Here is a 27,071-nt window from a genome sequence, read left to right on the forward strand (position 1 = left end):
GTTCAAGGTTTGGAATTTATATCTCTAATTCCAATCTTTACTCCTTTAAATGATATATAATATGCATTTTTTTCTTTTTATTTTTTATATCATTTTTTTTCTTTTCTTCTCAGGAGTGAGAGTCAGGAATAAGAATTATATTGTGGAACCAGAATCACAATAAATTCTGAAGCTTTTAATAAATTTTAATTATATTTTCAAAAAACAAATATATATATATATATATATACATATTGCGAAATTTTCATTATTTTGTTTTATTTTTGTTTTTTAAAAAACAACAGAACTTTGCTGTTTTAAATATATCTAATATTGGGTTTTTTTCAGTTTTTTTTTTTTTAATGATTTATCTTGTTTTGATCGCAAATTTAAAAATTAATAATAATAACAATTGCCTGTCATTTGTCACAAATATTATCAGCCATTAATTTGTTACTAGTAATTGGGAATCCTAATTACACACCCACATGAGATCCTGCAAGGGTAGTTTGATGCAAATTAAGACCTTAATTACTGCACTCCAGATTAATTTGCAGATTTAGTTGAACCTATGACTCCTCCTTTGCAAACAAGTTGTGAAGATTCTTTGCAAACAAGTTGTGAAGATTCTTTGCAAACAAGTTGTGAAGATTCTGTCCACGGGTAACTACTACAACCTATTAAAAAGCTTGATAAACATCCTTTTGTTTATAATTTTATTTTTATTTTCTCTAGTTATTTCCTCCGTTCTTAACAATCCCATTTCATCAATTTTCACCCATCCCTTTATCACCCTTTAATCTTGTGCTCTTTAATTCGTTTTATTTTATTTTATTTTATTTTATTTTATTTTATGTTATTTTATTTTATTTTATTTTGGTCTGGAATGTAGTAATGATGGTGATGAACAATTTGCTAACATTAACTGGGATGAGCTTGAATTTTGGCTTACCCCAACTGATTACATGTACTCGATGAAATGCGTCAAAGGAGACAACTTTTCACAAGGAAATCTCATTCCCTTTGGAAACATTGAGCTGAGCCCTTCTGCTGGAGTTTTGAATTATGGACAGGCGAGAACCATTTCTACAGATTTATTTTACAAATTAAGCAATTTGATGTAATGACTAAATTAATGTAACAAATAAATGAAATGCCTATTTGTAGGGATTATTTGAAGGTCTTAAGGCATACAGGAAAGAAGATGGCCATATTCAGCTGTTTAGGCCAGCAGAGAACGCTCTGCGCTTGAAGATGGGAGCAGAAAGAATGTGCATGCCATCTCCAACAGTGGAGCAATTCATTCATGCTGTTAAGCAAACAGTTTTGGCCAACAAACGTTGGGTATGTGTGAAACTTTTTCCTTTTATCCTCAACTGTACTTTAATTACGTGTTTGATGAATAACCTGGTTTTTTGGGGTTGGATGAAGGTTCCACCAACGGGGAAAGGAGCACTATATCTTAGGCCGTTGCTCATTGGGAGCGGAGCTATTCTAGGACTAGCACCAGCGCCAGAATATACATTCCTAGTATATGCTTCTCCAGTTGGTAATTATCACAAGGTGAGTTAATGGGCTTTATAAGTAATTATGTAGCTTTACTCGCGAGACGAAAAATTTATTGATTAAAAGTAGAGGGTCAGCTGCATATATTCTTTTATAAAACTATAATGTATGTCTGTTTGAATGATAGAGAAAAAACATTAGAAGTTTGTTTTGGCAGACAAAAATCTGAGAAGCTCAGTACTGGAAAACTGCTACATTTTGACAGTTTATAGCTACAAAATTTGTATTAATCCATAGCAATTCCAAGTTTCCTACGTTCATTTGGATAGGAAAAAAATTCCCACAGCAATGGAATAGTCCCTTAAATGCTCTTGGTTCAAGTGACTTTTATTTCTTCAGTACAAATATATGCAGCTTTAACTACTGGGGACTCTTTTACGTTCTCGCTTGCATACTTTCCCTTCTGCATTCCCTGATCCGTGGAAAGGTACTCGGTATAAGTTGCTTGATGTATTTATGTATAGGGTCAGGAAGCCCTCGACTTGCTTGTGGAGGATAAGATTAATCGAGCCACTCGTGGTGGAACTGGAGGTGTCAAGTCTATCACCAACTATGCTCCAGTAAGGACAACTTTCACTTTATTATTATTATTTCATTTTAATAATAATTTGGCGATATTAAAATGACTTCTTTCTGTTCTTTCTCATATGTATGTGTAATCATATCCTTGATTAGATGCAGATACATCTAAGCTTTAATTTTAGTTCATCAATTCTTCTAATTTTGCATTATTCAGGATTGATTGATCATGTGAAGTTGTTTTTGTTCCCTTATTGCTTTTCTCTGTAGGTTTTCCTAGCACAAGCTCGAGCTAAGGCAAAAGGATTCGCTGATGTTATATTCCTAGATTCTAAGAGTGGAAAATATATAGAAGAGGTCTCCGCTTGTAATATTTTCATTGTGAAGGTAATGCTAATAGCCAATGAGTGTTTTTGCTTAATCTATTTATTTATCATCAATTCTATTTTTCTGGCATCTCTATATCAAAATAAGGAAAATATTCAAGTTTTTACTTCAAAATCCACAATCTGAATTTCGGACCTTATGATAAATATTGCTCCATTAAATGCATTTTCAGGAACAAAACTTCAGCATTTTATAGGTACTGTGCGAATTAACTTAAATGCCCCTAGAGAAGTTAAAAATATTTGATTAAAAACGCTTGATTAGATGCTAGTCAACAACTACAAAGTGAATCAGTATTAATTAATTTAAAAAATTTCCCTCCTCCGTGCATCCAAATATGCAGATCATTACATTATAGTAGAAGGATAATGTTCTTAAAAATTGTAATATTCTTTTATTAACAAGACCAACCTGTTTTAATTCTGACAGAAAAAGAAGTATAGTATTCAATCACTAACATATTTCCTCCTGCCAAAAGTTTCTTATTGTTTAAAATCTTACATCTATTGAAACATCAACCATATTAATCTATGTATACATTCTGTTGTAGGGTAAAGTTATCTCAACTCCAGCAATAGAGCAGGGAACAGTTCTGCCCGGGGTGACACGTAAAAGCATCATGGAAATTGCCATCACTTATGGTTATAAGGTTGATCTCTAGTCAACTATGATATGCCCGTGAATTAATTCAAAGTATATTACTTGATGAAATTCACATTGTTCTAATAACTGTTCTTTTGTGGTAGACTGACTGAAATGCTTCTGCCAGTACTCTTAGGCTTGGTTTGGATGTCAGAAAGACCAAAGGGGAAAGAAAAATTGGGAGGAAGAAGGAAGAGAAAAATAAATACTTAAAGAGGAAAAAATGAAAAAATTCTGTTGTGTTTGGTTATTTAAATATTTGAGTGGAAAAAGAAATATAGAGAAGATAGAAGTGTGAGTGAAGTCAATAAGAAGAAAGAGAGGATCATCGGAGCTGGGGTGCAAGTCTTTCTTTTTTCTCCAGAAACTCAATTTCCTCACCAAAAGTTAGGGAAAATGAAAATTGATGTTACATTATAGTTTTCCCTTCTGTTTTTCCTCCCATTTTTTTTAGCCAAGCATTAAAAGTTAAAATCACCCTTATTTTTTCTACTTTTCGTCACTAAAATCCCAGCTCCAAACGTAGCCTAAAAGAGTCATAAGTTTAACTATCATTTTCCCTTTTTAACTTTTTTCTCTATGTCTAATAGCTGAAACCTTTTATCTTAGCCTGAAGCAAAGTACCAAGATGAATTTAAAGAAGTACAATATTTAGGCAATTACTAACCAGTAAAAAGAGGTTCTTATTCAAGATAGATCTTTTAGCCTTGACCGGTATTTGAAATTCTACCTGGTTTTGTTATGACTAATTTATTGCTTGTCCTCTGGGTCTAATGAACAGTTAGGTGGCTCCTTTCATAGGTAAGGTAAAAATCTTCATAAACAATCTTTATTGGCGTTAGCCTGCTGAATTTTGAGATAAGATTTGATTATAATCTTCATAAACATGTACTGAAAAATCTTTCAATTAGGTTGAGGAACGTAGAATCAGAGTGAAAGATCTGTTGCGAGCTGATGAAGCTTTCTGCACAGGGACTGCGGTGGTTGTCATTCCTATTGGTAGTGTGGAATATCACGGTAGAAGGTACTACTCTTTTTAATTACATTTGTATAGTTTTGACGTTAATAGAAGAGAGTATGTTATGGCTCACTAATCATGTCACTGCAGTGTTATATACAAAACGGGTAATGAGACGGTATGTCAAGCACTGTATGAGACGCTAGTAGGAATTCAAACAGGTCGCATTGAGGAAGAGATGGGATGGACTGTTGAGGTCTGTTGACATTATCCTACTTAAATGGATGGAATAATGTTCCGAAACCTGTAACAGCTCTTGGTTTACTTATCAATGTTTGGGTGAAAAAAAAAACATTTAGTTTGTAGTAGATTCTGCAACTTCTGCTTATTTTGATATCTTCTTTTATGAGGGTTGTTGGATTATCGATGATAATTTGGGATTAAAACCATCAAATTTTGGAGTGTAACTTTCAAATATCAGTTTTCCCTTTTGTAAAATGAGATTGCATTTAAAATAAACTTTGATAACCCTGATGGACTACTGTTAGTATGCTTTGGTTCAGATGATACAAAATGTACAGTGATAATTCATTTATTGGTTATGACTTGTTTGCTAGTTGTCTTACCTTTGATTTGATATCTAAGAAGAGAATTAACTCAATTGAGATCAATTTTTCTAATTTGTGTTGTATGATAATGAATTGGTTTTTGGTTTTTTCTATTTGATCGTTTGTGATTTTCCTCTTTCAAATGTTTGGAAAGTGTTAATTAGTATAGTTAAAAGTTTGTTAAACATCTTAATTAATTATACAAATTTTAAAAAATAATTATAATACTAATAAACTTAATTTGAAATCATTTTCAATATGGTGTTTTTTTTTTTAATCACTTTTTTTTAATAAAAAAAAATCATAGTTATAAAAGAATAGTGTCAAAATCTTTATTTGTCACATCTTTTTTACACTAAAGAATATTCTCTTTGGAAAAAGAAATGTTTGACTAGGATTCTAATTTTTTATTTTTTTCAATAATCGCTAGATGTCATCCCATTTTTCAAGTGTATATCTTCTTTCACCATCTTTCACTTCTCCTCTTATTTAATTAATTAATTAATTAATTAATTTTCATAATTTTTTACAAATGTATCCATTTTCGATCTCCCCTTTTTTAATATATATATATATTGGATTTTATCATAACTTATCTATTCTTAATCTTTATACATAAATTAAAATATATATATATATATATATATATATATATAAAACAGTTGAAATCAATCACAAAACCGGGCGACTCCGGCTCAAATCCAAATGTCAATAAAATTATCCATTCATTTTCACTTATAAAATTTTATAATTTTGTAATTTTTTTTTCATAGGTAATACATACAATTTTTTTTAATACATTTTTGTCAATTAATATTCACATACGTACTTGCTTTTTTATATTCCCATAAAAATTTTATATTCCCATAAAACTCGTAAGAGGTAAGAAGTGATTTTTATCTAGTTTGGTATAAATATAAATCAATAACATTAAAATAAATAAATTATAGTGGAGTTCTCTAAGTTGGACTTACATATAAATCAAGGAGAGTTGAAAATAAAAGGAACAAATTTAATGGCAATCTGAAATAAATAAATAAATAAAAAGAAATAAAAACATCAGAAAGAAAGTAAAAAAAAAAAAATTGAAAATAATGATTAAATGAAAAATATTTTAAAAAAAAATCAAAGAACATTTTTTTAATTAAAAACAAGAGTAAACCAAAAAATAAAAATAAAAAGTTGAAACAAAGTAGTAAAAACATAAAAAAAGAAAAAAAAGAAATTGAAAACATGGAGCAATTAACTAAAAAAAGAAACATAGAAGAAATTTTTTATTTTAAGAGTTGAAAAGAAAGAGTAAATAAATAAATTGAAATAAACTTTAAAAAAATTGAAAATGAGATAAAAAAAAAAATTTTCCCTACTGTTTTTTCAACAACCAAACAATGGAAAAAAAAATTGCTAGGAAAATTTGTTTTTTTTCCTTCTAAATATCTTTATGTAACTAAACATGAGAAAACATTTTTTTTCCACTATATTTTCAAAACTCCAAATAGAGCCAAATGGTCAAAAATAAATAAATAAATAAAAATAAAAAATGGTTCAAAGGATTTTATTTTGATTGTGACAGCCCAGACCACCCGTATGAGATATTGTCCTCTTTGGGCCTGAAGAATCTTCTTACAAGCCAGCTCTCAAGGTTTTAAAACGCATCTCAAGAACCCAGCTCTCAAGGTTTTAAAACGCGTCTCAAGGGAAAGGTATCCACACCCACTAATAAGGAGTGCTTCATTATCCTTTCCAACCGATGTGTGACTTCACAATCCACCCCCCTTGGGACCCAGCGTCCTTGCTGGCACACCGATCCGGGTCCGGCTTTGATACCATCTATGACAGTTCAGACCACCCGCATGAGATATTGTCCTCTTTGGGCTTGGGGAATCCTCTTACACCTCAACCCTCAAGGTTTTAAAAGGTCTCTCAAGGGAAAGGTATCCATACCCACTTATAAGGAGTGCTTTGTTCCCCTTTCCAACCGATGTGGGACTTCAGCGTCCTCGCTGGCACACCGAGGGGACCCAGCGTCCTTGCTGGCACACCGATTCGAGTCCGACTTTGATACCATCTGTGACAGTTCAGACCATCCGCATGAGATATTGTCCTCTTTGGGCTTGGGGAATCCTCTTACACCTCAACCCTCAAGGTTTTAAAAGGCCTCTCAAGGGAAAGGTATCCATACCCACTTATAAGGAATGCTTCGTTCCCCTTTCCAACCGATGTGGGACTTCAGTATCCTCGCTGGCACACCGAGGGGACCCAGCGTCCTTGTTGGCACACCGATCCAGGTCCGGCTTTGATACCATCTGTGATAGTTCAGACCACCCGCATGAGATATTGTCCTCTTTGGGCTTGGGGAATCCTCTTACACCTCATCCCTCAAGGTTTTAAAAGGCCTTTCAAGGGAAAGGTATCCATACCCACTTATAAGGAGTGCTTCGTTCCCCTTTCCAACCGATGTGGGACTTCAGCATCCTCGCTGGCACACCAATCCGGGTACTGGCTTCGATACCAACTTCTATGACAGCTCAGACCACCCACATGAGATATTGTCCTCTTTGGGCCTGGGGAATCCTCTTACAACACAGCCCTCAAGGTTTTAAAATGCGTCTCAAGGGAAAGGTATTCACACCCACTTATAAGGAGTGCTTCGTTCCCCTTTCCAACCGATGTGGGACTTCACAATCCACCCCTCTTGGGGCCCAGCATCCTCCCTGGCACACCAATCCGGGTCCGGCTCTAATACCATCTATGAGAACTCAGACCACCCGCATGAGATATTGTCCTCTTTGGGCCTAAGGAATCCTCTTACAACACAGCCCTCAAGTTTTTAAAACGCGTCTCAAGGGAAAGGTATCCACACCCACTTATAAGGAGTGCTTCATTTTCTTTTCCAACCGATGTGGGACTTCACATTGATTTTCTATTATAAAGAGTTTATTTGATTGTCCAAATATGAGAGTCAAACGCGTAATTTATTTGTATTTCATTCCATGATCAGTATCACGATAATTTTATGGATAAATATGTTTATTACTTATTTAATTGTGTAATGGTAAATGTTTGCTAAAAAAATTGTTTAAAATAAATAGTTACCTTGGAAAGCTCTAACTATAACAATAACAGATATTGAAGAAATCTCTAATTTTATAATGATGGATGATGAACAGTTATTTATACGGATGATGTATTAGCTGGATACACAGATAATGTAAGAATAAGTACATTAAATGGAAACATTATATAATCCTTAATCAACGCATAGCCATGTAAGGATCATCCTCTGTCATGTGCCTTCAATCTAGTGGGCTAGAAGTAACACAAAGGTTGGTCTGAAGAAGGAGATGATGCAACTTGGAGACGGGTTTTGTGAGAGCATATGCAAGTTGATGTCTTTGCTCAACACATGAGAAGCCCGTAGCTCTCATAGAACCCATCTCCAAGTAGCATCTTCTCCTTATTCGGACCAACCTTTGTCATCATCATGCACAAAGTGAAAATCTGCGTGAACATGCTTTATACGGGAGCTTATAACAGGAGTAATTAGGTCTGACAAAATCTCACATGATAGCATAACATTTACCTACATGATAATTTATGGGTTTGGATTAACCATATTGTGTCGGATCCTATCAGTATCACCCAATACATGATAATACATGATAAACCTATTAGATCCATCAAAAATGGATATCAAAATTTCTTAATTTATTGTTAAACATATATTAATTTATACTTTTTTAACTTAATTTTTAAAAAATCTAAAAACAAACAAGAATTTTTATAAATTTTTTAAAAAATATTATTTTATTATTTGAAAGTTAAGTCAAATTTAAATTTTTAAATTTGTGTTTATTGTTAATATGTTAATGGGTCAGATGATAAGTTACACGATAATTTATCAAATGGATTAGAATTTATCTACTTTCATACGAAAACTTAACGGATTGTATTTAGATTAACTAAATTCCACATGAATACGACACAGCATGCCACGAATACAATTCAATACGACATACTGTCAGGTCTAGGAGTATACATATGTATGTCTCCCAAATATTATCACAATAAATTATAGGAACCTGTTCACACAGATATAACAAGTTCACGCAAGAGAGAGAAGCCAAGACACCTCGCAAGCTGCAATAGTTACAGAACGGTATTCTGCTTCTGTGGATGAGCGGGCAATGGATCGACTTTTGTTTCTTGGAGCTCGTGGAGATAGGATTAGCACCCAAGAAGACAATATGAAGACAATATATGCAGAAGTTGACATGCTATCGTCTGTGTCTCTAGCCCAATCTGCGTAAAAAATAAGCAGGGAGAGAAACAGGGAATTTCTTTTGAGAAAGAGGCCATGATCAATTGTACCCTTTTAGTAATGCGAGAGGCGTTTAACTCCAGACCAATGCGTGTCGTCGGCTTATGCATGAATTTGGAAAGCTTGTTCACCGCAAAGGCTACATTCGGCCTAGTGAGAGATACATTGAAGGCTTCCAACTACTGCACGATATTCAGAAGCATTGGACTAGTTTGTGCCATCCTGTAAGGTGAGAGATTGAGAAGTATTGCGTAGTGACCTACTGCACGATATTCATTACATTTTAGTAGAGGATAATGTTATTAAAAATTGTAACATTCTTTTATTAACATGAACAAAATGTTTTAATTCTGGCATAGAAAAAAAAAAAGAATAATATTCAATCACTAACATATTTCCTGCAACCAAAATTTCCTTATTGTTCAAAATCTTACATGTATTGAAACATCAAATATTAGTTTATGTTTAAATTCAGCCATAGGTAAAGTTATCTCAACTCCAGGGATCAGTTCTGCCCAGGGTACGTGAAATCATAATGGAAATTGCCGTTACTTATGGTTAGAAGGTTGATTTCAGGTCAATTATGATATGCAAATCTATTAATTCTAAATGTATTATTTGATGAAATTCATTTGTGGTAGACTGACTCAAATGCTTCTGTTAGTCTAAGGCTTAGCTTGGATGTTAGAAAGACCAAATGGGGGGAAAACAAAAATCGAGAGGAAAAACAAAGAGAAAAAAATACATATTATGGAAAATAAATAAATAAATAAAGGGCAGTTCTATCCACATTATAAAATATACAATTCACACTGCATTGTATATATATAACCTACTCTAAAACTTGTTTTTACTAGCTATAATGATATCGTTAATGATTTAAAATAAAACTACATACACTACAATACATATGTTTCCTTTATAAATAAGATAACAAAATAAAAAATTTTGTATCGCTGATTTTTTAAAATATATATTTAGGATTAGGGTTGCAAATCAAAGAATTTGAGCGTTCAGCTAAACCCTGCCTTTCCAAAGACTACACCTGGAAGTTGGAATTTTTAAAACTTCACTGCTGCACATATTTATATAGGTAGCTAATACTATAACTATTCCTACTAGGAACTAGGTATTGAAATTAGGTAAAATCAAGCCCCCAATTAATTAAACAATTTAAAACCATAAATTAAATAAATCTGTAACATCCTAAATCGATTAATACATAATTAATTAAACTATTTAAAACCATAAATTAAGTAAATATATAACACCCCATCACCAGTTAAACATTTTCACAAACCTATAATTTTATATCCCCAAATATTTGAATATTATTATGGAGAATAAATTAAAATTAAATTAAATTAAATCAAATTGAAATAAAATAAAATAATATTTAAAATAAATATCACCAAAAATATTCTTTTAAAATAAATAAGTAAAATTAAAGTGAAAATAATATAATGTCATTAATATTACATCCAAAATAAATAAATAATGAATTAATTAATTAATTAATTAATTTAAAACCATAAATTAAATAAATATGTAACACCCTGTCCCAAATATTTAAATATTATTGTGGGAAATAAATTAAAATTAAATCAAATTAAATCAATTAAAGTGAAATAAAATATTATTTAAATAAATATTTACATAAGTATTCTTTTAAAATAAACAAGTAAAATTAAAGAGAAATAATATAATATAATAAATATTATGTTCAAAACAATTAAATAAATTAATAATTAATTAATTAAACAATTTAAAACCATAAATTAAATAAATATGTAACAGTCCACCTCCACCGGTGGATCTGTTAATATCCCTAATTTAGCCACCACACTCGATATAGGATATTTTTGTTTAAAGCTTTCTACAAAGCCACCCATCTTCGGATTGCTCTCACCTAAACACATTTATGTTTGGAGTTCTTTCAAACCTTAAAAACAACCACTATAAAAAAACTTTGACGTTATGAGAGTAACTATTATTATATTTGAATTATCCTTTAATTTGCATCAGAGTGTTGTAGGATTGGATATCAAATAACCCGTCAATGCCCCCCCTTCTTCACCATTTACCATCAAGACCCTCCCAAGATTCTCTATCGGAAACCATAGGCTAGCCTCAACTAAGGGAAACCCTACTAGATATTAATATAGAAAATTCGACAATATCTTCCCTAAGGGTTGGACTTACTCCAAAATTTTTGTAAAGAAAACACACTCCAAAAATACACCATCTTATTCCTCTCATCTTACTACAAAAATTGTTTGCAAGGTGCACCACTTCAATAATAAATAAAAAGGGAACAAGCATAAAATTAATAATTTATAAATCCACAGCAACAGAAATTAGAAATTTACTGCATCCCAACATTTAGTACTAGAGCATGCTAAGATTTTAGTTAAGAACAAAAATAATGCAAATAGAGAGGAAATAATGATAGTAAAATTACAAGAATGAAAAAGGAGAAATATTCTTCTCCAGACACAACAACAGAAGGAAAACGACGAGCTAGCAGCCAAGACGGTTAGTGTTCACTAATCACTTGGACCTAGGGGAATGAATTTAAAAATACGAAAAATAATGAGACGTGAATTATCTCAGTGAATGGCACCTTGCTAAGTACTAAAATATTATTATTTTAAAACTAAAAATAATTATTGAAAAATAAAAAAAATAAATGAGTAAATATATAAATAATTTAGAAATTAAAATTAAGTAATTTAAGGAATTTAGAAATAAAATATTTTCTCTCAAAACTCTTACTAATTTACTCAGTTTGAAAGGTTTCCCTTTTCAAAATCATTTTTCACAGAACCTAAAATTTTTATATTCCCAAAAAATTTTAAATAGTATATAAATGTATAAATAAATAAAATTAGAATAACATTTAAAATAATTTTAAATGCAAATATTAATTTAAGACAAAATATAATTAATATTTATATGAGATAAAATAGCCCTAAGATAAATTAAAAGAAAATAAAATAAAATAAAAAATATAGTATAATAATGTTAAATTCAACAAGTTTATTAGTTTGTAACTTAGGAAGTAGGTAATTTTAAAATGTAATTTAAGTAAATAAATATAGTTTTAGAACTATTTTTCTTTTAAACCAAAACTAGGTATTAACTTGACACACCATACTATATACCTAATGGTATTGAGCGGTACTCGACATCCCAAGCATTTCTTTAACAGAGAGATAGAACAGATAGAATCGAACATCTTGGCATCCCAAGGCACAATGCTAATAACCTATCATCCTACTGTCAAGGAAAAGGCGATTGATGCTTATCATGTAAAATACTAGCCAACTTTTTCACCTTTAGCTCCCATAAGATGACTAAATAATACCTATGTGATAATCAATAATATAAAGTACAGAATAATAGTATTGTATGATGCATCTAAAACAGTAAAATTTCACAATATAATACAACACCAAATTTTTTCTAATAATAATATCAGGTTTTAACAAATTTTTCCAAACCTGTAAAATTTCTTATCTTAATTTAAACCAAATCTTAAATCCACCCAATTTTATAAAAATATTCATTTCCATAATAAACACATATACACTTATATACATATATAATTATATATTTTGAATAATTTATTTTTCAAACCCCAAATTATATTTATACAAAATTAAATATAAAACCACATCATTTTACATAACATAATTTAATAATAATTTTTCTTTAATTAACATACAACATAAAATTTTCACAAAAATTTAAACTATTCATTTAACATAAATTAAATTGTCCGAAAATAAATTTAGAAAATGGACCACCCACCTGAAAATGCAGGTCACTCCGGATCCTCCGCAAGATCGATCCTTTGATTCACTCAAGCACCTAAAATATCAATAGAACATAATAGCCATTAAAATAATATTTTTATCGAGTATTTTATACACAATTTACCTGGGGAGCTAACACAAATTTTACCTTCAATTGGCAACCTATATACCAAAATGAATCTTGAAATGTAAGAATCATAAATTGGGTCTTACCTGTCGAAAATCTGGTAGGTTGTGGTCAAGATCTAACTAGGAAGATCGGGGTAACTTGATGTTCTTGGATCTTGTGATCTAGCTCGAATTTAATGGGAAAGGGTGGTGTTTTGGTCACAAATTCATCGAAACCAAAAGAACAATGAGCTACTGCTGCTGTCCTTGAAAAATTCTTGTGGCACCAATGAATTCAAAGACCATTGGCTATCAAATTTTAAAGGTAGGTCGGATGTGAAGTGGAGTAATTTGAAGGTAGCAGCAGTGAAGCAAGGGAGTGGCCAGAGAGAGAGAAATCAACCCGATGAAGCAATTGGTGCTATCACCAAAAATCGCACCAATCCTAGCGCATTGCCCACAGGATCGCCATGAAATTTGGCCGGACGATGCTCCACCGAGTGAGCAACCTGGCAAGGTGGTGATGTATCTCACCGGTGGCCTAAGGTTGATGAAAAGTGAGGGGTTGGTTTACCATTTCTCTCCTCCTTCTTTTTGCTTTCTTTCTCTTTCTCTTCTTTTTCTCTTTCCTTCCTTTCCTTTACATTGCCTAATAAAAGCCTCCTGTGGTGCCACTATACACTTACAGGGTGGGCTAAAATGAAAACATATGGTACGTGTTAGTGGGGCGCTGTTCACTTGTTTCTCACACGTGTCAAATTATACTTGGTAAAGTTAGTCTCAGGAAAAATTAATTAAATTTTATAGGTACATAAATTTTCAACCATAAGTTCAAATTAAGCATACCGCTAATCTATGAACATGTATCAACGAGTACTTCTAATTCATAAAAATAAAAAGTCAAACTCAACTCGCTTGACCAGTCCGAACTATAACTTGTTTCATCCATAACTTTTAAACCACAACTTCAATTATGGTGTACTATTAGTCTACGAACTTAGATCGATGCGTACTTCACCATGGTGCCTTGGTCAATATAAAATTCTCCTCACGGTAAAAGGTCAACCATGAGGCCCATTCGGTCAATCCCAATCAACTCTAATCAAACTTGGTCAATGCATGAAAATTTTGGCATACTTCATTTCAAGGGGCCACAGAGACTATTATATTTCTTTGGTGCAGCCCTTCAAATTCTCTTCTCCATGATTCATGGAAAGGAAGGAGGCAATATTACATGGTAAAAGCATTCTTTAATTGCTCCCATGTATAACTTTTCCTTATCCTTTCTGTCCTCCATCAATTTCTAGCATCTCCATTTAGCACGAAACTTGCAATTCTGATGGTTTTCGTCAGGGCACTACATTCCTTCATCCAATATCTTTTCCATATCTATCAACCATGCTATGGCCACTGTTGGACCTTGTGGTCCATCAAAATTCAAGGCTCCAAATCGTCATGCCTTATCCATAGTATATCTAGTAGTACTTGTACTCCCTTAAGCTCGAGTCAATGGTGAGATAAGCTTTTCGAGAGCTGACCTACTGCCAGTACTATCTACCAAGTCCTATCAGGAATCACCTCTACCATGCTTAGGTATCATAGTAGATTTTAAACAAACAAAATAGAAGTTCATATGGAAAATACTCCAACAATGTCAAAACAAATGAGTAACTAGCAAATGGGATGCACAACAATGCACAATCCCTTAAAGATACAAGAACCTGCGCCTTCTAAGCATCATCATAGATTCTAGAGAAACAAAACAAAAGTTTGGAAGGAAGATACTTTAATACCATTTGTAACACTCCGCCTCCAACTACAAACCTATCAACACTCCGCCTCCAACTACAAACCTATCACTCTTTACTAATATTTCCCCAAATTTAGGGTATCGTTGTAGATTATAGAGAAACGAAATAGAAGTTCAGAAGAAAGATACTCTGATACCATTTTTTTACACTCCACATCTACTAGCAAACCTATAAATTTTTATTGATATTATCCTCAATTTAGCCATTGCACTCAGTATGGGATTTTTTGGTTCAGAGCTTCCCAAGAGGTCATCCATCCTTGGATTGCTCTTGTGTAATTACGCTTAACTTCGAAATTCTTTCAAACTCTAAAGCCAACCGCTTTACAAATGCCTCAATACTATGGCGTGACTATTATTATATTTGAATAATTCCCTGATTTATATCTAAATGATATGGGTTTGGATACTAGATAGCCTACCAATGCCATGCACGCACCTACATTGATCACAAATACATTGAAAACATTTTTAGAACATTTATCTGTTGTATACCTTATGCATCACATTATATACTTAGTGATATCAGGTTGCACTTGGTGTCCAAAATATCCCCTAATGAAAAAGAAATAGGAAGAGATATCTGAAATCGAATATCTTGCCATCCTAAGGTGCCAATGCTAATAAACTACCATCCTATGGCTAAAGGAAAGGCGAGTAATGCTCACAATGTAAAATATCTGTTGACCATCTCTCATTTAGCTTTCATTGGATGGCTAAATAATACCTACACACTAATCAATAATAATGATAGTACAGAACACTAGTATTATATGGTGTATCTAAAAACAATATAGATGTATGAATTTACCACAATTCCATTTTTATGAATTTTACCGGGTTATCATAATATATCAAACTATATAATTTACTTAATTTATTAAGTCGTTTTTATAAACATTACAACCTTTATGAAATATAATTTTCCATATAAATATTTATTTTATAATACTCAACCAACAATTTTTGTTTTACAAAAACATATATAAAGATACATTCATAAAACACATACAAATATTAATTTACTTTTTGTTTAAATAATACAATATTAACCAAAAAATTCATAACAGCATTTTACGCAATTAAGCTCAAAAATAAGTTTCAGAAAATGTATCACTCACCTAGATATGGAGGCTACTCCAAATCTTCTACAGGATCCATTCTTCGGCTCACATGTGTGCCAAAAATATCAACAAGAACAAAACATCCATTAAAATATTATTTTTATCAGGTATTTTACACACAATTTATCCAGAATTTAAACACAAACCTCAATCAAAACGAGCAACCTATATACTAAAATGAAGCTTAGTGTACAAGGATTACAAATCTAGTCTTACCTATCTAAGATTCGGTTACGATGGTCGGAATCTCACCGAAAAGACTTTACCACTTAATGCTCTCGAAAATCAAAATGTAGCTTGAATTGAGCCAAAAAGACCTTCGATTTGGGAATAGAAGGGTCAATAATGGTGAAATAGGGTGGTGTTTGACACTCATAAACAAAGGGAGACTGGCTAGCCACCGCCTTCTCAAAAGAAGTCAACAATCCCAGTGCAATGGAGGTCTATTGGTCATGAAATTTTGGAGTTTTGGTTTATTTTTGAGTGGGCAAGGGGGTACTTAAGGTGGTTAAGCTCCAATCTCAGCATGTTTTTTACCTGCTTACCATGAAATTTTGCAAGCCTATGCACTGTCAAATGGGTTGTCTGGTGGGGTGGCATATGAGGTGAAAAGGCAGGCGAAAATCGATCGTTTGGTTAGGGAAAATGGCTACCCTTTCTCACCTCATGGGCCAAATGGCACAAGAAAGGGCCTCACCGATGCCACTGTGCACTCAAAGGAATCATTCCTATGTTGACATGTGGCATATGTCAGTTGTTGTCCTTCATCCCACAATTAACACATGTTGTCCAAAAATACCTAGTAAAGTCAGTTCTAGAAAAATAGTTGTAACTTTACAGATCCATATGTTTTCAATCATAAGGCCAAATTAAGCATATCACTAGTTTGTGGACTCATATCAATAAATGCTACACGATGGTATATAAGTTAAAGTCACAATTCATACAAATAAAAAGTCAATCTCGATCTCACTCGATTAGTCCAAACCTTAACTTGTTTCGCTATAACGTTATAATCTCAATTCTAATTTTAGTGTGCTATTAGTCTACAAACTCAGGACCATGCATACTTCACAATGATATCCTAGTCATAGTGAAATTCAATTGGCATCAAAAATCAACTATTGGACCTGTTTGATCAATCCCTATCTATTTTGATCAAAGTTGGTCAAAATGCAAAAAATTATGGTTTACTTTGATATAAGGTGTTATAGTGGGGGGTGCAGGGGAGTTTTTCCTTAGCCATTTTAGGTAAAGAAGATGCAAAAGTGCATTTCTCTCTATACGAAAGGAATACTGCACGATAGAAAAAAAACCAAAAAAGAAAGCTCCTCATATATAATTTTTAGAAATAATTTTGTCAAAATAATGGGTAATGTCCCCTTTAAAAAAATTAAGTAGTGTATATTTTGTTTTGTTTTTAGAAATATGTATTATTTTCTTGGTTTTTTTGAAAAATAGCCACTGTCTAGATCAAAAATTGAAAAATAGCAAAATCTTCTTTTTTTTTTAAATAGCCACTGCCTAGATCAAAAATTGAAAAATAGCAAAATCTTTTTCTTTTTTAAAAATAGCCAATTGTGGACAAAAATGCTCTTGCCAAAAATTGAAAATTACCAAACATTTTTTCTCTTTTGCTTTTTCTCCTTTCTCAAATAAATGTCTGTTCAACTTCACATCTACTCTCACTCTCTTTTCTTGTATTTTTTCACTTTTGAAGCTAAACTCAGGTAAAAAAATTTTCTTTTTTCTTTCTCTTAAAATTTGCATCATTATGTTAAATGAATTTGTATTTTTTAAATATGGGTATATAATAAATTAGTTATGAGTTATTATATTTGAGTTTAAAAGTACTTAGATTAAAAATTTTTGTAGATTTGCAAACTTACAAAAACCAATAAAACCATAAAAAAATTGGCGAAACTGATGAACTTCAGCCATTTTCCACTAGTTTGCCAATTTTCACTAGTTTTCTGTTCTTTTCCACCAATTTACTGTAGGAAAATGTTATATTTGGTCCTAAAAAAAAAATAGAATTGGTTTTTTGAGACAATTAATATGTTTGCTTAGTATTATTCATATTTTTATAAATTTGTTGATTTAGTTTAACATTATTCATTGAATTTTATAGTGAAACGGAAGATGATAATATTGTAATTGTTGTTTTATACGATGGAACATTGGTGCAAATGATGGCGGTTATTGGGAGTATCAAAATGGTAAAAATATAATGGTTTTCATCGGCAAGAGATGTACAAAATCAGAGTTAGATGATGAGATTTTCAATTCTATTAAGATAGAACGAAATGAATATTTGCTAAAGCTAAAATGGATTAATAGAAGATGTGCAGAAAAGTTGGATCTTATAGAAATATGTAATGATAGGGATGTGAAATGCTTTCTTCAAGAAGTGAGAAACGGAGGGATGACAATGATGTGACCTCCATTATATGTTGAGATAATTTTCAAAGTTGAACATGTATATAGAAAAGTTCATGAAATAGCCTTTGCTTCGGATAGTGGGAGTAATCATCTATCTTTTGCTCATCCTCGAATTGGAGTTTGTCTACCACAAGTTTCTAAATCTAAACCTTCGAATAGTGGGAGTAATCATCTATCTTTTGTTCGTCCTCGAATTGGAGTTTGTCTACCACAAGTTTCTAAATCGAAACCTATTAAGGCTACATTTCATGATATTGTAGTTCATGAAACTCAGTTTAGAGATCACGTTGATGTTCATGGACCTTGGACATCATTTAATATCCATAAAGGAGTTGATGTGGGAGGTGACTCTGCTGAACAGTTTCCTAACCAAAAGGACTATAAGCAGTTGCGTAATATTTATAATTACGAGAATTGCAATGCAGTAGGGGATGATGTTAGTATTTAGTCAGATGATGCTAATCATAATGATGTAGATCTTAAACATGAGTCGCACGACAATAAAAATTATATGCATCCCAAAATGAACAATGAAGGAGTTGAAAATGTTAGGGTTCATCATGCTACAAGTAACCACTTTTCATTGAGCAGTAGAAGTGGTTCTATGGCCATAGTTTCATCAAAGTTCATAAGCTATGAGAGCATTGTAGTTGGATAGATATTTTGCAATAAATGTGAGTTATAGAATAAATTGAGTTTTTATTATATGCATGAAAATAAAGAGAGACATGGTCAACTACACAACGATATAAGGTCGTGTTTTGGGAAAATATTTATAAATGGCAACTGCGTACAACCAAATTAAGAAATGGGAAAATATTTATTGTGAGAATTTTTGATAATGTACACATTTGCTTGTTAGATATCATGCATATGGAGCATAAGCAGGTAAGTAACCGGGTTATCAAGCAATGTATCAAATCTAAATATAAAAGGATTGCACATATTTACAAACCTAAAAAAATTCAACATGACTTTCTATAAAAATATGGGGTGAATATAAGCTATAATAAAGTATAAAGAGGTAGAGAATATGCACTTAACAGTATGAGGGCATCTCCAGAATAGAACTTTTCTAAGTTATCTGCCTACTATTATGAGTTAATGTTGAAGAATCCTAAAACTCTGACATGTATCAAAACAGACAACAATAACCATCTTGTATATTTTTCTATGGCGATTGGAGCACGCATTAGGGGATTTATATTCCACATAACACCTGTGTTAGCTGTTGATGCAACTACTTTGAAAGAAAAATACAAAGAATACATATATATTACAGTGGGCATGGATGGCAATAAGCAAATATATCATTTGGCTTTTGACATTGGAGATGGAGAGAATGAGCATGAATGTACATGGTTTTTTTCAAAATCTCAAGGATACTATTGAAGATTTTCCGGATTTGGTGTTTGTGAGTAATAGACACCCAGATATTGAAAAGACAATATGTAAAGTTTTTCCTTATGTATACCATGGCCTATGCACGTACCACATAAACAGAAATATTAAGACTAATAAACATGCAAAAGATGATGATACGATAATGCAATACTTCATGCTTGCAGCTAAAGCATATTTAGCTGAAGATTTTGAGTTTTATATAGAGCAAATTGAGGCAAAAGACAGTAGGGTTGCATAGCATATCTGAGCATGTAATCCGATAAGGTGGGCACATTCTCTTTCTCCATGTAAAAGGTACACTATCATGACCACCAATATTGTAAAAAGCTTGAATGGTATTTTGCTAGATGCTAGAGAGATGCCAATAGTAGTTTTTGTAACACCCCATCCCATATCGCACCGGAATCCGTGCACGTTGACCGAGGTTGACCGTTGACCGTTGATCGAAGGGGGTCAAAAGTTGACTTTTTGACTCGGTGGGAATTTCGAGTTGACCAGGGTACCGTGGCGAAGTGCACGATGCCACGAGTTCGTAGACTGGTAGCACGTCGAAAACGGAGCTACGGTTTGGAAGTTATGGACGAAATAAGTTGCGGTCCAAACTGTTCAGGGGGTGCCGGAGTTGACTTTTAGTTTATGGGGAAATGAGCTTTGACTCATGCATGGTTGTGAAGTGCTCGTCGACACGAGTTCACAGACTAGCGGCACGCTCGAAACGGACATCCGGTTAAAAAGTTATGGACGTTTGAAGTTTACCGGATACCGTATTATTTTAATGTTTTTGGGTCGGTGAACAGTGAAATGCCACGTGTCAGTTCTGATTGGTCCACGTGGCATGAACAGTGTCACAAAAGGGTTTTTATTTGTTAAAAGTCTCGAGGAAGAGAGAGAAAGAGAGAGAAGAGAGAGAGAGGACCGCCGACCACCGGAATTTTTCAAACTTTCCGGCCGAGATACTGTGCACGCGCCGGCCAGCAAGGTTGCCCTCCTCATTTCCGGCAAAACCTCCAAATTTCACGGCGAACGGCCGCCGGACGCGCCCGGATCGGAGCTCCGAAGTTCGGCGGCGAGTTTTTCCCCTCCACCGCCGGCCACCGGAATTCGACCCTTTTCCGGCCATTTTCCAGCCACACGCCAGAATTTTGGGTACTTGCCGGAACAGTATTTTCCGGCCGACCCACCAAAAATCACGGCCATCGGACCACCGACGCGCCGGGATCGGAGCGTTTTCCGACGAGGGGCCGGAAATCTTCAAACGGTGATTTCTCCGCCGTCCGGCCTCCGTTTTGTTCACCACTGGTCCGGTTGGGTTGCTCTCCTCAAGATCTACAAGTCTGCAAAATTTCACAGCCAACGGCCACCGCACGCGCGCCGCCGGCGACGGTTGCCGGTGACCGTGGCGGCTCGCCGGAAAATACTGTTCCGGCGAGTACCCGAAATTCCGGCCAGCTCCAGTCCGCAATGTTCGACCTCCTGAACCCGAATCCGACTTCCGTTTCTGCCAATTCGCGATGGTTTGGGAGAATTGCGGAGCCGAAACTCGAAAAGCTTTCCGGCTTCCGACCCCGTCGGGTTCGATCACCGGAAAGTAAGACCGAATCCGTGATCCTCATCACGCGAGCTTCGATTCGGTATATAACTTGTAACCCTTAGATGTTGTTTGCTGTTCGCTCCCTGGGTATCCATTTGGGAATTACCTGAATAAAATATTAATATTTTTGGTTTGTGCACTGTGGTTGTTTAGGTGCACGCGAGAGTAGTGGAGTTGATCCCGAGGAGGATCTTAGTTGATTTGCGTGCTCCAGGTGAGTGACCCACCTTCAAAAATTATTTTGGGCAATTAATTAAATTTAATTGGTATTTAATTTAGTATTTAAATTATGCTCATGTGGTGTGGTTTAATTATGGTTTTAATGCGGTTTAATTTAATTTATTTGTTATGCATGAGCAAGGTATGTTTCGGTATTAATTTTACGTGGTTTCAAATGTGATTTCTCGAGCATAATTGGGTTAAATATTTTATGAAAATATTTGGTTAAATTTTATAAATTATGCCCGCGGTATTTTTATGGTTGCATCTCGTATTTCGAGGAAAATTGTGGTTTGTTGATTATCGCTATTTCGTACCGGGTTGTTTAAATAAAAATATGTGGGATGGTGTTTTGTGAAAATATGGTATACTTCCCACGGTGGTTTTTGGAAAAACGGTACGGTTGGTTGTTAATGTTTATTTTTAGACGCACTCATACAGTATTGGTGTTCTGGTGTATGGTGTATGGACACGTGGTTTAGCACGCGGTTATTATATGGTTTAGCGTGCGGTTTTTACTTCACCCGTGAGTTGCCATTGGACCGTGGGCAGGCAAGTTGTTATTGGCCACAGCCGCCCCCCTCCTTGGCCGGGTGATGGTTTTTAGCAGTCGGTACTGTCGGGACGCCGAAGTGACCGCTGCAGGTTTCTCTCTTTAATCCCCCGCCAGTCGGTGCTCGGGACGCTGGGTATCGGAGGGCATCACCGGTATATGGTGTGGTGCGTCGGTGTGAATTGCAAATAATGGTTTAAACCCCAAAGGTGTTCAAAATTTATTTACTATAATTTATTATATTTTTATTATATATTTGGGGTATGTATTTATTTAATTATTGTTTATCAAATGGTTTAATCCCTTGGTTTTTTGGGAGGTATGTACATTGGGTTTTGCGAAAAGGTTTTAAAAGGGGAACATTTCAAACGGAGCGATTAGTGAGAGTTTTGAGGGAAATTATTATTTTCCAACAGCTATTATTATTTATTTATTAATTGCTGGTATTTGTTCTATTCCTTAATTGCTATTACTATTATTTTTATTATCACAAAAGGTGTTCAGTAGTTCGGGTTACTCACGGAGATGATTAGCATCTCACACTCTTAAATTCCGTTCCCTTAGGTGCAAGTGGTGGTAGACGTTCTTCCGGAGCGAACCAAGTATCCGCTGCTGTTGTGTTTCGAGAAGTATCTTTGTACTCTTTCATTTCAGTGTATTATTTCTCTCAGCCTTGTTGTATTTCTGTTGTTTAGCACTTCTTAAAGCTCTGTATACTATTGGGATACTTCTGTTTTATTTATGCACTGGACTGTTGTTGTTTTTGAGAAGTGCTGTAATTTGTGGAACAACTTGTAGTTTGTGGGAGGAATAAGGGGATGTTTTTAGAAGTGTGTTTTCAGTGCAGGTAGTTTGTGGTAAGTAAATCCCTTAGGGGAGGCTCTGTCGGATTTTCTGTTGGAGGGTCCGGTAGGGTTTCCCTGGGATCAGGACTGTCTAGGGTTCTGGGGAAGGAATTCTGGACGGGTCCTAACAGTATTGATTAAGCACATATGGTATTTGTTGCAAAGGTAGTTTTATGAACAACAAACAGCAGGTCCGAAATTGACAAAGCCTATGACTGACCGTATGGAAAAGCAACTCAAACTCCACAATTTGGAGTCTATCGGGCTGAGTGTGAAGGCCTTTAATACGTATGAGTTTCTTGTGGAAGGTGGGAGTTTGACGGGCACACTTAACCTCCAATCAAAAACATGCTCATGCAAAGGCTTCGATTTTAATCAATATCCTTATGATCATTGTATGGTTGCTTGTAGAGAACGCAAAATTACTCCTTATGGCATGTGTTCTTGTTACTACACTGCGGATGCACAGCTTATGTTGAGTCCATTTATCCTATTTTAGATGAAAAATAATGACATGCTCTTAATAATGTGTCAAGCCATATTGTTCTTCCATCGAGATGGACACGTAGGCAAGTCGGTAAACCAAGGATGTAATACATACCATCTCAAGCTGAAGATGTTTTTGAATATAGATGTAGCCAATGCCGTGATTTTGGATATTATAGGTAGAGATGTACGAATCCATTGTTTTATGCTTCGATTAGGAAATTTTAATTTAGTGCATTATAGTTATGCATTTTAAATTTATGTCTTTTGACAATTAATTTGTATCATGGATATATATTCTACTCGATGATAATTTTTTTTATGTTGTGATAATGGAGTAGTACGTATATAGAAATTTTAGTTTCATAATTTAATCTTAAATTAAAAGAGGCATTGAGGAAAATCTAAGAAAATGAGTAATTTTGGTCATTAAGGAAGCTGATTACAAAGATTTTTTGAAATATCCAAATGATTTTAAAAAGAAAAATAAAATGTATCAATTTTCCATTTTTTTTTTTTTTTTTTTTTTGAAGAAGAAGAAGAAGAAGAAGAATTTATCAAAAGTTATAAGCATATAAATTGATTGTTAACACATTGAACAAACTATAATAGTAGATGTTAAATGTTAAAAGTTTAAATTGTTATATAATATCAGGGACTTGTTCATTTTTAGATGGAAGCCTTCTCAACCATGCAAAAAATAATATTCTTGTCTTTCTTTATTTTTTTTATATTTATTTACTTATCCATTTGGATTAACCTTTAATTTGTTAGTGATTTTAAAAGTTAAGACATTATTTGTTAAATCCATATTCATCTTAATGCTTAATTTTCAGTATATATATATATAATATTAATTGAATTTACTATATATATATATATATATATATATATAATTATGTGATTAGAATTGTAGAGATATCCTATTTTAAAGAAATGTTGGTAATACTTGTACCAATGCATAAGACCAAAAGATTTTATAGCTAATAAATTTGTTAGACTTTCATTCATTGAACTCATGACATATTTTGTCTCCACTCTCTTTTAATTTTGTTATTACCCCAATATTAATTTATTCATCTATTTGAGATGATTTTCCAACTGGAGGAAACTAATTTTTTATAGGTGGAAATTTTTTCCGCTGGAGGAAATTTCTTCTAATAGGAGGAAACTTTTTTCGAATTGGAGGAAATTTTTTTTGACAAGTGAAAAATTTTTCAAATGCTAGAACTGAGTTGGACCTAAGGGTTTTGTACAAAAATGAATTCTAATAAAAATGTCATCTTTTCAAGAAAGTAAATTAGTTATCTTTACATCAAACTCATCATTATCTTTGTTATTTAAACATCAAAAACCATTATTATCTTCACATTCAAAAGGCTAATAGAAGAAAAAATATACATCTATGAATATGATGAAGTAACAAAAACAAAGTAGTCAAAAAGATGTTATATTGTTCAAGAATCCACCACCTAACTCTTATACTTAATTCCTTGTTATAAGCCTCATAAGGATACTTCCTTTTGAAGAGCACTATGTCATCTTACATGAAGTTCAAGGAATGTAAAAACTCCATGCATTTGAGTACAAAAATGCCACAGTCACCATGCAAAATATTTATTATTGCAACAAAACAATAACATAATTACAACCATATTCAATAGTTAAAATTTATTCAACAAACATGTAAGTGTTAAGGGATTTTACCCATTAGTTTTCTAGGAGCAATTTTCTGCCAATGCATAGTTGAACTCATCAACACAATCTACAAAATCCGACCGTTATTCATAGAAGCATGCAAACTACAATAAATAAGGCAACATGCAGCATAATTTCTTAAAACATAGCACTCCCTTGTTCTGATTGCCAGTCTTATCCGAATCATATATGGTCATATGGCACTCTTTCAAATCCATGTGCCCTGAAAGATAATGCATATTTCGCTTATTCAATGGTATCAATAACTATCAATAAAATACATGAAACGGTTAGGAAAATACATAAATAAACAGTTAACGTAAAATAATTTGGACAGTTTATTTGTACATTATTTACGCTTTTCCATGGTCTGGACTGCTTAATCCATATCCCGAAAGCATACAATTGCATTTCATCTGGGAACACATAGTTAGATGGACTGGCATTGAACTTTTTATAAGACATCTCAATATATCCCTACAACAAAATAAATTATTGGTTATTGTTCATGAATGATCGTCATAAACTCTATCATTCTTCTCCATTATTAATAGAAAATCCACTAATAAATAGCTAAAAATATGACAACCACAAAAACTTTTTTACTTACCCAAAATCCAACATCAAGCATTTTGAAACTAGGATCAAAGACATATAGGAATTGATATGCCTATGCTCGGAATAAGTAAGGTATAACTTTCATAAGCTGCATTGAAATACAAGTTAATTTAAATTACAACCAAGCAGTTTAACAAAAATGTATCAATTTTAGCAAACTAATAAATAAAAATCTTGATCCAAAACATACTTACATCGTGTATTAGCCACTTTTCACTAGTTAGAAGCATATCAGAAAAAATCTTTACCCACATAAAAAAGGTCCATGTCCACCTCTACTACAAGATCAAACAACTTTATGAATTGGTCAAACTTTTTTGCAAGTTTAGTGGGTACTGATCTGTATGGGTCAAACTTCAAATCAGACGATGGTTGAGGTAAGGTGCACTGTTGTTTTTTCTGAATGTCTCTGACACTATATGGAGTAGTAATAGTAGTTGCAGTCTTCTTATCCCATCTTCCAATGTCTATCAGCAGTTGAGCAGCTACTACCTTTCTTACATATCTCCCTATCGAAAACTTTGATGGAAATATTGTATTGATAAATCAACACTCTCTTCTGCATCACCTAAAATGGATAGATACAACTGTCCATCACCAAGGGTGGCATCACGTCCCAACTCTTCTATATTTTCATCCTCTAACCTAACATCACCTTCAACCTTTGCTCTTATCTCATCTCTCAAACCAAACTCATCATCACCTCCCAAACTACCCAACTCTCTTAAATGAGGGTCTGAGCAATCATTGTATAGCCCTTGGGTATCATCGACCTCCTAAATGAATAAATAATAAACACAATCAGTTATAATATTAAACACATTTAATATAAAAATATTTGAGTCCAAAATAAACATAATTATTACCTGAACTCACATTTTGTGATGTTCTATTAGCCTATCAAGTTTAGTCTCCAACTTTGCAAGCTCCCTAAACATAGAGATTCTTAAGTCCTTGATGTTTTGGCATACACCAGCCACTTCGCCTTCAAGAATAGTTAATCTATCTCTCAAAGGTACCTCAATAATCATTATTATTAGAGTTGATAAAATAATGAAAATAAAAACTACAACTTTAATTTATGTACTTAGGCAAAACAATAATTATTAATAGGTACAATAATAAAAAAACATATACAATTTATACAAACCTTATTGTGGGATAACGGTTGCTGTGGAGTCAATGTATTAACATGATCATGGTCACCAACTCCCATAATCGAAGACGAAGGATGACATGCAGATGGTGTAACATAATTATCATGATCACCATGGTCCATAAGCGTATCATCTATTCGCCTCCCTCCTTTCACTTTATCATTTTCCACGAAGACATGTTTTCATTTCATACCTTTTCCACTAGTCTTATCTGGAAT

General features: G+C 33.3%; 1 protein-coding gene across 1 annotated transcript; it reads left to right on the forward strand.

Annotated features, from left to right (window-relative positions):
• The first annotated feature begins 876 nt into the window (after window positions 1-876).
• Window positions 877-4,504, forward strand: LOC107427095 (branched-chain amino acid aminotransferase 2, chloroplastic). Its single transcript, XM_025077824.3, has 8 exons — window positions 877-1,052; window positions 1,147-1,323; window positions 1,411-1,542; window positions 2,010-2,105; window positions 2,335-2,451; window positions 3,002-3,100; window positions 4,005-4,117; window positions 4,202-4,504. Exons 1-8 carry the CDS (start codon window positions 945-947, stop codon window positions 4,314-4,316), a joined length of 957 nt encoding a protein of 318 aa, XP_024933592.2. The 5' UTR covers window positions 877-944; the 3' UTR covers window positions 4,317-4,504.
• Window positions 4,505-27,071: the final 22,567 nt, after the last annotated feature.

This window comes from Ziziphus jujuba, chromosome 9, assembly GCF_031755915.1.
Source record: "Ziziphus jujuba cultivar Dongzao chromosome 9, ASM3175591v1".
NCBI lineage: Eukaryota > Viridiplantae > Streptophyta > Magnoliopsida > Rosales > Rhamnaceae > Ziziphus > Ziziphus jujuba.